General features: G+C 37.7%; 1 protein-coding gene across 3 annotated transcripts in view; it reads right to left on the bottom strand.

Annotated features, from left to right (window-relative positions):
* Positions 1–3,480: 3,480 nt before the first annotated feature.
* LOC126378054 (zinc finger protein 711-like) overlaps positions 3,481–14,022 on the bottom strand; it is a 35,438-nt gene continuing 24,896 nt past the window's right edge. For all 3 annotated transcript variants that reach the window (XM_050026159.1, XM_050026157.1, XM_050026158.1), the window contains exons 17-26: positions 13,311–13,449; positions 12,198–12,339; positions 10,456–10,596; positions 9,254–9,313; positions 8,522–8,548; positions 7,887–7,941; positions 6,638–6,706; positions 5,976–6,032; positions 5,331–5,407; positions 3,481–4,595 (exon numbers count right to left, since the gene is read on the bottom strand). In XM_050026159.1, the coding sequence (XP_049882116.1) occupies positions 4,506–4,595; positions 5,331–5,407; positions 5,976–6,032; positions 6,638–6,706; positions 7,887–7,941; positions 8,522–8,548; positions 9,254–9,313; positions 10,456–10,596; positions 12,198–12,339; positions 13,311–13,449 (857 nt within the window). In that variant the 3' untranslated portion in view covers positions 3,481–4,505. The remainder of the gene's footprint in view (positions 4,596–5,330; positions 5,408–5,975; positions 6,033–6,637; positions 6,707–7,886; positions 7,942–8,521; positions 8,549–9,253; positions 9,314–10,455; positions 10,597–12,197; positions 12,340–13,310; positions 13,450–14,022) is intronic.

Genomic DNA, 14,022 nt, shown 5'->3' on the forward strand with positions numbered 1-14,022 from the left:
ATACTATCGATAAAGCAATACCCCGGAAGTAACGGCTTAACACGCGTTCCGAAGCACGGAATCAAACTCATAGTCGAGTTTTCAAATATCAACTATACAAGTACTTATCATTCGATCACACCTTGGACACTCCATATAATAATCTCATTGTTACCGCGTGGGGTCGAACCCGTAAGTGTGAGCGGGATTGCGCACTCTCCCCCTTAACTCTTAGCGGCTTTCGGACATTTAAGAAAGTTAGGTTAGGTCCGGTCCCCGAGGTTCCGTAAGACGGAGAGAAAAAACCTTTTTCTTTTTAATTTCGCTAATTTCAACTGTAATGGCTGAATGTAAAACTGTAAAAATAAATAAATAAATAACTTAATTTGTAAACAAACACGGGGGTTTGGGGTTTAAAGCAATTCAGGAATGTACTAGTTAAGCGTGTACCACCTTAGGTCACATCGCCAGTTACCATTACGTGAGATTGTAGTCAAGTCAGTTCCGTAGAAAATCAGATTCATTTGTTCGAAATAATTACGAAAGGTCAAATAATTATACATTACTAGTTGCCCTAAAATCTATTTGTGAAGGACAGCGTTATCAACATTAATAAATAGATTTGAATAGAAGCAATGTTCTTGAATTATAGAAATGGATGGCTTCTGGAATATTTTTGCATTCACGGTGATATTCCGATACCTATTCGAAGAACTTTCATTCCGACTCGGTATTCTTTTTAGCGACATCTATTGGCTTTCCTGATTACTTCGTTACATTCTTAAAATCTTTGACATAAGGCATCCTAAATGAACAGAAGTTCGCTAGATGGCGCTGTCCGTAACATTACTCAATAATTGTCCCATTGTCGGTCAAATTCCTCCCTTTTATATATTTATTACTATTGAAAAATGCCGGAAAAATACGATTATTTAAAGATTTAATATGCGACTAATCTTTTTTTTTTATATTTTTTATTGCCTAATTTTTTTTATTGCAGGGAGGTTTTACAGATGATTTAACAAATAAACTAATTAACGTCTTATTTTTATTATTAGTCGTGTGTGTGACCTTTATTTAAACTTATTTTATTAAAAGGAGATATATTTTAATAGGTGTAACTAAACTATTTATAACAGTAACTATATACTTACTACCCAAGTAGATTATAGATTATGGAATTAAGTCCTTGTTTATTGAAAAAAAGTTGGCATTAGACCACAAAATACGTAATAGTATGCCGTATCTCACTAGGACTCGGTTGCGCCACCAACAAAATTTATGTAATTTTATAAACGCTATGTTGGTTGCGCAACTATGGTGTTCTAATGAGATAGGGCCTTAAGCTTAAGTTACGTGGCCTTAGATTGGAACACACTTACCTAGTTAATTTCATTCTTACACATTTCTTAAAAAGCCACCACATCGGAAAAAATGCACGGAATTTTGCGAAAGTGGCATTTGGGCGAAAAGGCATTTTGCGAACATATACGCGTGGCGGACCCAACAAGTTGGCCAGATAGTTCCGCCCACATGCAACAGATGGCGCCACGTTCAATAATGCGGTCTCGAAGCAGTCGTGAAATGCAGCCGCTGCAGCAGCGCGCTCCATTAGTCCTTTGTAAGAGAGCGCGCGGACTGTCTCATTCGCACTAACGCGTCAGTCTGCACACGGTAACAATGAGATTTGAATTGATTCTTTTATCGAATTGTAATATTTAACGGGCCCGAATCCCGAAGCCCGATAATAGTCATATCCATTTTAAGACACCTTACATGTGGATCTGTCCACCCTATTAGGGATTACAGGCGTGTGTTTGTGCAAATACTCATCATGGTGTCATATCAACCCGCTGTTGGGTTATAGGTCTTCATCTATCACTTCTTAGGCCATTTAGACTAAAGTAAGACACAAGAGGGGGTGAGGTCGTACGAACTGTTGCGAGGGAGGGGGGTACACGTTCGTTCCATTCATTCTAACATTCATAAAATCCTCACATATTTATATTATCGCGTTAGTTAAGTAAATTCTACGTTACACTTTCAACATTAGAATCTATTTTAATAAAATATACCTATTTTCCTACTAGTAGTAAAGATTATCATCGCTTTTTTAATTAATTACTACTGTAACATTGTGAATTCTGGAAATTTCAATTTATCATCAAAATATATTGTTTTATATACTTTTATCGCTTATTACGAATTATCAGAACTATTTCAAATTAGTGAGAACAGATAATGGTGATCATTCCTGTACAATCTGTACATACCATCTAAGTTTATTTTAAGTTATACCTGTCATCTTCTTATCCGCTGAAAAAGAAAGGGACGCGTAATCAACAGGCATAAAGTTTATGGAACACACGTCAATTTTAGGCTTACTAAAACAACCCTATAAAAAAATTACATCGGCCAATAACCGACAGAATTAAGTTGAAAGCACACGTCAAACGGGTTGCATACCAGCGAGATACCCATTTGATTTGCGCGAGTTATTCATTCATTCACTCATTCATTTTATAATTAACAGTTGTCAATAACCTGTCCCTTTCCTTTTCGGCGGGTAAGAAAATTACAGGTATAACTTAAAATAGAATTAGATGGTGTCTACAGGAATTGGCATCATTTACGTGTAATTTACGTTGTAAACGTATAATAGAATCTATCTATACATTGGCCCCGATTTCCTAATTTTAAGTTATACCTGTCAGTTTCTTATCCACCGAAAAGGAAAGGGACGGATGATTGACAACCGTTAATTTTAAAATGAAATAACCAGGGCGAATAAAATAGGCATCTCGTTCATATGTAATCCGTTTGACGTGTGCTGTCAACTTAATTCTGTCGTGTTATTGCCCAATGTATTTTTAGGTTGTTTTAGTGTGTCTAAAATTGACGTGTCTTCCATAAATTTTATGCAAGTCGATTACCCGTCCCTTTCTTTTTCAGCGGATAAGAAAATTACAGGTGTAAAATAAAATTAGATGTGTGTACAGTATGAGCAATATAATGTACCCACTTTAGGACTCTGTCGCACTAACATATTTGACATTTAGTGAGACTTACAGTTCAATTTGTCAAAAAAGTTAATGTGACATGGTACCAAAGTGTATACATATTAATGCTCGGACCGTACTGGAATCAGCATCTTTGTCTACAGGAATTAGCACCACATTACGTGCAATTTACGTTATACATATACGTATAAAATACGTGTGACGTATACGTTTTACTGTTATTTTTAATTCTCGGACTGAGAAATAAGAAACGTGCCATAGTTTTCATTTGCATTACAATATTGACATTTTATTATGAACCATTTTGAAAATAGAATTTACTAGCAATTTTTCACTTTTATTTTTATATATACTTTTGTTATTATTCAATATTTTAAGTCGGACTAGACATCCAAATATATTAAACTGTTAAAGCACGCTATTGTTTTCTGCACCACTTTATACATTGTTAAACAATAAGGGAAACAAATAAAACAGTACAAAGTTATAAAAGTTGTTTTATTTAAAACCAGCATCTTATGTATATTTACCTAATGACTGACAGACTGACTGAGAGTGACAGAGCGTCTTCGTTTTTCGCTCTCTCGAACGCTGTGATTGGTCAAATCCGCACATCTACGCTCTTCTCCGCCCAACTCCGCGTCAGTAGAAACCCGGCCTTAGGCTGCCTGTCCATTGAAGCTGAGCGAGCTTGCGGAGCGGTAAAAGGGATAAATATTAACCAATAGGATTAACCAATCTCTGTCCACTGCAGCTGAGCGGAGTTTTTATGCAATCCTATTGGTTAATATTTATCCGTTTCACCGCTCCGCAAGCTCGCTCCGCTTCAATGGACAGGCAGCCTAAGGCCGGGTTTCTACTGACGCGGAGTTGGGCGGAGAAGAGCGGAGGTGTGCGGATTTGACCAATAACAGCATTCGAGAGAGCGAAAAGCGAAGACGCTCTGTCACTCTCTCCCTCACGGTGATTGGTCGATTCCTGCACATCTGCGCACAGCTCCGCGTCAATGGCAACGCAACCTAACCACATCTATGAGCACCTCATAGCATTCAGGAGAGTGCTGAGGTCTATGAGGTGCTATATATATAGAGGCATAGGAATGCCTCTATTCTTTTCTGTTCCTCAGAACCGTGGTTTGCTAGAGCGAGAGATCGCCAGATGTGGTTCCACCATAAATATGCACACGCTATTTGAAATATGTAGAAAGTTAAGTTAATTATAACTAATATCACTATCTTAACGAAGGACTTTCCAGGCTAAGTTCCCCAAACACACGATAGATGGCGCGGGTTGGAAGGTCAGACAGGCAGTCGCTGCTGTAAAAAATCGGACCTGTCAAATCTTCAGGTTAGGTTAGCGGACCCTGTGAAAAACGGGATGATGCTAGGGGGATGATGAAAGTCGACTCTGTGGCTTAGAGCCCAAGTCACTACGATGTAATTCAGGCGGTTTCCGACCAGGGCTTTCCCTAAATAAATAACAATCCAAATTCCTGATTTTTCCGAATTATTCCTGGTTTATCGTCCACGTGGCAGGGTTGGCGTTGATGTGCAGTTCTACTAGACGTATGGCGCCGTTTTCATCGCTTGTTACCATCTGAAAATTAAAAAAAAAAGTATTTTTATTTTTTTTACCCGCATTGTACCAGCGCCAACTCTTTCGGATTGGAAATATCAATCCCGCGAGATCCCGAAATTTTCGAACATAAACTTAACTGATAATAAAAAATAAAGACAACGGTCCGCGCGCTGCCTTCACGATTCAAGTCTAAAATTCATTCAATTTTTTTTTTCTTATATTTTTTCTATATCTCCGCTCTCTTGTCTTGTTGTATAACTCTTTTTCTTTTACTTGTGGTAGCTTGTAATTGGCCTTTACTTACTACTAAGTGTAATATTGTGCGAATTAAGTTGTAAACTCCCCAAACAAAAATAAATAAATAAACTATGTTCGAGGGGAGGGGTGCCGGGTAAACCTTGTTCAAACGCTGGTGGGGAGCGGAGAGTTGCCGTTCTATACGTAGTCATCATCATCATCAGCCCATTAACGTCCCCACTGCTGGGGCACGGGCCTTCCCTATGGATGGATAGGGCCTTAAACCACCACGCGGACCCAGTGCGGATTGATGGTTATTAACGACTGCTAATGCAGCCGGGACCAACGGCTTAACGTGCCTTCCGAAGCACGGAGGAGCTCAAGATGAAAACTTTTTTTTTTCACCCATTCTATGACCGTATACGTAGTATTTTTCCTTATTTCAAGGGTGGGGGGGTTTCCCATGTAGTATTAGTAATATTCCTTATTCTATGGTCCGGGATGAGCCCCTCTCACCTGTACATGCTCCCCTAACTGCTCTGCACTGATCCCCTGCAGTGTGCCGTCAGACTTTCCAGTGCCATCCAGGTTCTCTGAAACATTACATCCACATTTTTCGAATTAAATTTATTTCTGTTAATATATTTATTTATTAATGGGTGAATATCAAAATGTGTCAAGTTTGGTGGCGAACTGTCATACAATTGTTTCGTGAAAAATTGGGGAAATTTGGAATTGAAAAATTCCTTTTTCATGTCGGAACCCAATTTTTCACGAAAAAATAATATGAAATTTCGCCACCAAACTTGAATTTTTGAGATTCACCCTAATCATACATCTGTAACTTAATATTAGCTCTATCTATTATTAGGTTTTATTTTGTTTATATGAAATGACTTATTTTTTTGTGAAATGATATTTATTTCAGCGCGTGGTATTCAGGTTACAAACAGCTGTTCATAATTCGTTACCACCAAATATAATAATCAATTAAAACTAGGGATCACAAAGTGATTTTTGTGATACGCCACCACCGGGATTCGAACTTGGGACCTCCAGACCATAGAGGCTGTGGTCAACTTTGGGTAAATATATATAATATTTGTAACATATACTAATAATAATATCGGAACCCAAATAATAATAATAAATGCAACTTACGTATAAATGTCAACAACGTTGGGTCCACTACACTCTCTTGTACTAAGTTTATTTTGCCTGAAAACAAGATAAAAACATAAAATTTAAAAACATATACTTTTATAGAAGAATATATCATTTTATTAATATAAATATTTAGGCCCTGTTTCATGATTTACCACCTTACAAATAAAACATAAACCAGGAATGAACATAAACCATGAATGATGATGAAATTAAAGTTCAGTCGAATTGTATGATAATTGGATTCATTGGTTATAAAAAAGTTTTCTGTGCTTAAAAAAATAATAAAATTAAATACATTTTTATTTCGCCATCTATATTTTTTTGACTAGTTTGCAACTAGTCAAATCAGTTACTTTTTACTAAACGTCAAAACACGAAATTACTAAGGAAATTGTATGAAAAAAGCACGGAAAACGTGATAAAATTAATCAACTCTTTTACTTAAGTTTTTATTGTGAACACTGTTTATTGACCCTAATAAAAAAAAAATAAAAAAAATGTCGGACATATTTTTTTCTTGATTAAAATTCATAAATTAGTAGAAAAAATAAAATGTAATTCGTTAGTTTTAGTAATCAGAATTTCATAATTTATCTTGAACCTAGTTCATGACCCAATTAGAGACAGGCTGTCCTTAATAATTATAGGTAACTTACCGTCTTGTAGAATCATTTTCTTGTCGGCAGTTAAAAACAATTTCGTTATTCCATCATTCTCCGGGGCAGCTGAAAAAATATAAAATAAATTCAATATTTATAATGGTTCTTTATAATAATAATAGTTACAACCTGCTCATTTTATCCATGTTCCAGATTTTGTAGCAATTACAAAAATATAAAAAAAATATTATAAAATAAATAAATTAAAAAATATGTATAATGGTTCTTTATAATAATAATAGTTGGAATCTGTTCATAATCCATGTTCCAAATTTTGTAGCAATTACAAAAATATAAAAAATATATTAATAAATGAATAAATTAAAAAATATGTATAATGGTTCTTTATAATAATAAAAGTTGAAATCTGTTCATTTTATCCATGTTCCAAATTTTGTAGCAATTACAAAAATATAAAAAATATTACTACTTAAATAAATGAATTTAAAAAATATTATTTTTGAATTTTAAGCTGGACAATGGCCCCGATTCCTTGCAGACTCCTCCTAGTTTTATTTTAAATTATACCTGTCATTTTCTAACCCGACGAAAAGGAAAGGGACGGGTGATTGAGAGATAATTTTAAAATGAAAGAATAAGCCGGGCGAACAAAATAGGGATCTCGCTCATGTGCAATCCATTTTACGTGCGCTGTCAACTTAATTCTGTCGGGTTGTTGGCCACTATAAAATTTTGGCGGGTATTTTTAAATTAGTGCGTAAAATTGACGTGTGGTGTGTCAATTACCCGTCCCTTTCCTTTTCGGCGGATAAGAAAATGACAGATATAACTTAAAATAAACTTAGATGGTGTATACCGGACTCAGCAACAGTATGGAGAACTGTCAAACGACCACTCAACAGTGCTGCCACCTACATTTGAGCTTCTAGTTTTTAACCTCATTCCATTTTGGTTAACAACATTGATCCCAACTGGGCACCCTCAGGCCTGTTATCCACAAATTTGCACCTGGTGAGAGCCCTCAGCGCTCCCCATTTGTCCGGCCAAGTAGTTAATGCCATCTGCGGCAAATCTACAATAAGTTACGTCAAATAACAAAATTACCAACATTGGTCGAGCAGGCGCTTTCCGAGATAAAAACTAGCCTATGTTCTTCCTTGGGTCCTAAAACTGTTCCCGTAACAAATTTTATCAAAATCGGCTCAGCGGTTTAAGTGTGAAAATGTAACAAACATACAGATAGAGTTACTTTCGCATTTATGATATTAGTGTGTTATCAACTTACCATCCGATTTGGATTCGATAGCGCTAAGTTGCAGTTCATCCGGTTGTTCTATAACCTGAAATAAAAAAGCATAAATAAATAAACAAAAAATAAAAAAAAAAACACCATACTGCCACAAAATACTAATTTCAGGCTAATTCAGTCTAAAAAGGCCACATTGAAGCAATTCAACTAAAAAATTACACTTGTTAACATTGCGCACTTACTTTTATTAATGCGCAACTGTCAAATTGTATTTACAGATGATCTAACTTTTGCCCGCGGCTTCGCTCGCGTTAAATTCGGGGTAACACAGTTCCACCTTAAAACTGCGAAAAGTCCCATATAAAATTTCACCCCGTCTTTGAAGGGCTTTCTATCTTCAAAATTGCGGAATGCTCTATACAAACTTCCATCCTCTATTGGGAAGTAGGGGGTTAGAAAGAGACAAAATATAGCCTATCTCACTCTTTCTCTTCAACTATCTCCACTTAAAAAATCACGCCAATTCGTCGCTCTGTTTAGCCGTGAAAGACGGACAAGCAAACAAACAGACAGCCACACACACACACACACACACACACACATTTTCCCAATAATAACATTAAGTATAGAATGTGCTTCAATGTGGCCTATTTGACCGCAGGTCAACTTACAGTGGTTAACTGGTCATTTTCATCAACCTGCAAAAAAGTAAAAAAATCAGATATCTTCTTTTATTAAATAATTATTTTTATTATTTATTAACCTCTCATATGCCGAGATACCAGACACAATAGATTTTACATTGTGTCTGGTCGAGATCCGCGTTCCGGCGTTCGAAAGATTAATTAAGAGAAGAGGAAATGAAATCGAAAAAAAATCTGACTCGAACGGGATTTGAACCAGCAGCTCTTGTTCATCATCATCATCATCAGCCCATTAACGTCCCCACTGCTGGGGCACGGGCCTTCTCTATGGATGGATAGGGAGATCAGGCCTTAAACCATCACGCGGGCCCAGTGCGGATTGATGGTTATTAACGACTGCTAATGCAGCCGGGACCAACGGCTTAACGTGCCTTCCGAAGCACGGAGGAGCTCGAGATGAAAACTTTTTTTTTTGTGGTCACCCATCCTATGACCGGCCTTTGCGAAAGTTGCGTAACTTTAACAATCGCAGGCCGAGCGCGTTAACTGCTGCGCCACTGAACTCCTCAGCAGCTCTTGTTATCTTGTTGTAATCTCTTACTGATTCTTACAGCTCATCTATGTTAAGACCCAGAGGGAGTGCGGTCGGCGCCCGCACGATTTGGTGGGGGGCGGAGAGATACCGTTCTATGCACAGTATTACTCTATATGCAATGGTTGCGGTCAAACGTGAACTTGGTTATAATAAAAAAAACTTACTTTTCCTTTCACTTTCTGCACTCTCGGTTGATTCACTACTATCGATTCAGCCAAGTGACCCTGAAACGTAGAGAAATACCTTAAATTTATTATAAAAATACATAATATGTAAATTTATATTGTATAGGCTATTTGTATGTATGCGTGTATATCTGTGTGCACAATAATAACTAAATAACTATAACTATATATATATATATATATATAAATATATATATATATTTATTATAGCGCAGTACTAACTATATACAGGGTGGCCCAGAAGTTCAGGTTCAAAATGAAAAATTAGATAGAGGGGCTCATTAGCTACCAGAAACACCCCCATGTATGTTCAGCAATTATTTACGGTTTAGGAGATATGACCCATTTTGTACCCTTTTCTAGATTTAATACCTTCAGAAATAATCATTTTGTCGCTATCTCTTTCTTAATAATTATTTTATTTTACTTCACAACTATGCCTAAGTCTGTGTACCGCTCAATCAAAGATAAATCAAAGTGAAATCAAAGATAAAAAAAAAGTTATCGGAAATCAAAGTGAGAATTCGACCAAAATTGTTACAGTTGTTAACACTTCGCCGAAGAATAATAAACACATGAGATTGTCATGGACCCTGAAAGTATTTCTAAAAACTGCTCCATTTAATAGGCTTTTAGTAACATTCATAAAAAGTACCCTTAATATGGGCAAAAAACTAAGTAATTAGCCCTCAAAGATTGCAAGACAGACAGATTTGAAGGAAAATTTGACGTTCTCATACAATGTAGCTGCTACTTTCTAACGTTGTTAAAGGTGCTCAAAGACACATTTTCAATTAAAAGTAAATAAAAATCACGCTTATAATCGCTAACAGGGTAGACATAGCAACAATCCGAAGACAAAACTTGCAGTCACTTTTGGTATTCGTATTTTAATGAAGGTAAGTACATAGATTTAAGGGACACTGTTGGTGATTCATAGTATCCAATAGTATGAATCACCAACAGTGTTTGGGGATAACTTTTTCCTTGAAATCTTTTGAAAAGGTTCGCGCCCAACTGGGCACCCTCAGGCCTGTTGTCTTAAACGTTGTACCGGGTGAGAGCCTTCAGCGCTCCCCATTTGTCCGGCCAAGTAGTTAATGCCATCTGCGGCAAATCTACAATAAGTCACGTCAAAAAAAAGGTACATTATATTGCTCATGAGTGTACGTTGTACTCACGCTGGTGTTCATGTGCGTGTAGAGCAGCTGCTTCCGCATGTACCCGGCGCCGCACACGAGACACTCGTAGGGCTTCTTGTCGCTGTGGACGAAGCGGTGCGTGTTGCGGTTGTCGCGGGAGTTGAACGACTTGCCGCACACCTGCGGGGGGGGGGGTGTATTTTGTACATGTACAGTGAAAGTGAGAAACCTCCATAACTGGAACTCATGCTGAGGTCCCAACACTTTGGCACTGAATTACCTCTGTTAGTGGGACGAGGTAAGCCTCTATATCTGGGATTCGTTCTTTCAATTTATCATCATAGTTACCTCTATAACTGAGACAGCGAGTAAATTTTATATGCATAAACCTCTGTAACTGAGATAACATTGTTTGTTTACTCATTCTTATTCTACCCACAAATTCCACACGTAATTCCAAGTACGTAAGTACAAATTTTGAGCTTCAATTACCTTCATTTTTAGTTTCGCTTTACTATCATACAGATGTTTATTTTAAAAATGCCAAAACGAAAGCTACGATCGTTATCTGGGTAAGTGGAATCGAGACACTGGGTAAGTGGAATGCCTCTATAAGTGAAACGACATTGCAGGTCCCTTGATGTCTCACTTAACCAGGTTTCACTGTATTAGCTTGTGACTGGCAAAGCCACACTTCGTTTTGAACACCCGGTCACATTGGAGGCAGAATAGCTGTCGAGTTAAAAGTGTGGCTATACAGGGTGTTAGTGACATCGTAACAAAAACTTTGAGGGGTGATTGAGGCCATGATTCCGAGATGATATCAAGTGGAATTTTCCGTCGCAAAAGTATGGAACTGAAAATAATTAAAAAAAAAACACAAAAAATTTCATGAATATTCAGACTGAAAATTCCACTTGATATCAACTCAGAATTATGGTCTGAACCATCCCCCTCAGTATTCGTAACGGTGTCACTAACACATATACCTACTTGTATGGCTACCGTATGTACTTGTGCGGGGTGTAAGTGACATCGTAACGAATACTGAGGGGGATGATTCAGCTGATTATTCTGAGTTAATTTCAAGTGGAATTTTCCATCGCAAAAGTATAGAATTGAAAATAATTTTAAAAAACTAAAAAAAAAATCATGAATTTTGCGACGAAATATTCCACCTGATATTAACTCAGAATCATGGTCTGAATCATCCCCCTGAGTATTCGTTACGATGTCACTAACACCCTGTATAGCTAAGTATAGCTATGGGTTTGGGATTATCGTTGCGTTTTGGTGTTTACAGTTGTGAAGAAACATTTATATACACATTCGGTCGCCTCATAGCGAAAACCACGCAAGCGCCATTTTGAAAAATCACAATCGCATGTGATTTTTGTTAACAAAACCTCGCACTCTTCTTCTATCGTGTGGGTTGTGAGGTGGAGTACGAACCTCATCTCATCAACCCTGGTGTCAGGGTTATTATTGAGCCGCCAAAGGCCCCTGACATGGCTCATGTAACGACTACTTACTTACATCAGTAAGTAGTAACCGGGACCAACGGCTTAACGTGCCTTCCGAAGCACGGATCATCTTACTTTCGGACAATCAGGTGATCAGCCTGTGATGTCCTAACCAAAGTGATTTTTGTGATATGTTCCCACCGGGATTCGAACCCGGGGCCTCCGGATCGTGAGTCCAACGCTCAACTACTGGAGCATAGAGGCCAATTTTAGTCAAGTTGCAATGTTCCTTTGATGTGGTTTTATAGACGGTCTTACCTCGCACACGTAAGGTTTCTCCCCACTATGTATCCTGGCGTGCTTTTTGTAATGCTCTGGGTACACGAACGTCGCGTGGCAGATTTCGCATTGTAGTGGACGCTCGCCCGTGTGGGACGCCTTTATGTGGTAATCCAGCAACCTGGAGACCACAAGTTAAGGTTATTAATGATACCATGCAGTAAAATCTGGGCCTCTTCAAAACAAGAGTGAATAGGCACGTGCTAAAACGCGTTAAACATTATACCATCCTCGGGTAGATCATCGCTTTCCATCAGGTGAGATTGTGGTCAAATGCGTGCCTGTCTTCCAAAAAAATATACAGGGTGTTAGGTGATACCGTACCGAATACCGAGGTGGATGATTCAGCTCATGATTATTTAATAGTTAGTTAATATAAAGTAAAATTTTCCGTCGCAAAATTCATGATTTTTTAAAATTATTTTGAAATCTATACTTTTATTATACCTCAGTATTCGTTACGGTGTCACTAACACCCATACCTACTTGTATGGCTATCCGTATGTACTTGCACGGAGTGTTAATGACATCGTAACGAATATTGAGGGGGATGATTCAGCTTATTATTCTGAGTTAATATCAAGTGGAATTTCCTGTCGGAAAGTCCATGAAAATTTTAATTTTCAGTTCCACACTTTTGCGACGGAAAATTCCACTTGATATTAACTTCGAATCATGGCCTGTATCATCCCTCAAAGTTTTCGTTACGATGTTACTTTTTTTTAATCTCGTAGCCCTGCCGCACAAGAAAGGCAGGGATGTTAATGTGTCTACATACATAGATCTTACGTCTATCTATCTTACTTTCTAGGCTTGCCGTTTTTTGGGCCCTACACTTCGCACTCTTCCATTCCTGTCCTCTATTCTCGCACGCACTTTTATTCATCCTCGTTAATTCTTTTCATTCCTACATATCCTATTCTACTATTTATGTACGGTCACGAGCATTAATATGTATGCACTTTGGTACCATGTCACATTAACTTTTTTGACAAATTGAACTGTAAGTCTCACTAAATGTCAAATATGTTAGTGCGACAGAGTCCTAAAGTGGGTACATTATATTGCTCATGACTGTACACATGTAGTTACCTCCGTCGCTTGAACTTCTTGGGGCACTGCGTGCAGTGGTGGCGCTTGTCGTCGAGGTGCGTGGCGCGGCGGTGCGAGTGCAGGTTGGAGCGCTGCGAGAACGTGGCGCCGCACACCTCGCACGAGAACGGACGCTCGCCTGCGTACATACCACTTACTTTTCTTCTATCGTGTAGGTTGTGAGGTGGACTACCAACCCCATCAACCCTGGTGTCAGAGTCGTTATTGAGCCGCCATAGGCCCCTGACATGACTCATGAATCATTTTAAAATTTACTTTAATTTGGAACTGTTTATTCTAGAAGAATAAATCAATCAATCCCATCATACAAAAACTAAAAATTTCAATGTTATATTAACAACCCCAGGTTAGACCGATGGGGTTGTCATGGTAAATTTTTGACAAAACCTTCTTTATTATATAAAGATTAAAAAAATGTTATATTCACAAATAACCCGACAGAATTAAGTTGATAACACCCGTCAAACGGGTTGCATATCACCGAGATGCCCGTTTTATTCGCTAGGGTTATTCATTCATTCACTCATTCATTTTAAAACTTTCCGTTTTGGCGGGTAAAAAAATGACAGGTTGGAACAAAGCAACACCAGTGCCATTACAAAAAAAAAAAGACAAATATAACTCAAAATTACATTAAGGGATACTACATAACTAAATGATAAAAATGTCTGATATTGAATGTGTTCCTCTA

The sequence above is a fragment of the Pectinophora gossypiella genome, chromosome 25 (genome assembly GCF_024362695.1).
Source record: "Pectinophora gossypiella chromosome 25, ilPecGoss1.1, whole genome shotgun sequence".
Taxonomy (NCBI): domain Eukaryota; kingdom Metazoa; phylum Arthropoda; class Insecta; order Lepidoptera; family Gelechiidae; genus Pectinophora; species Pectinophora gossypiella.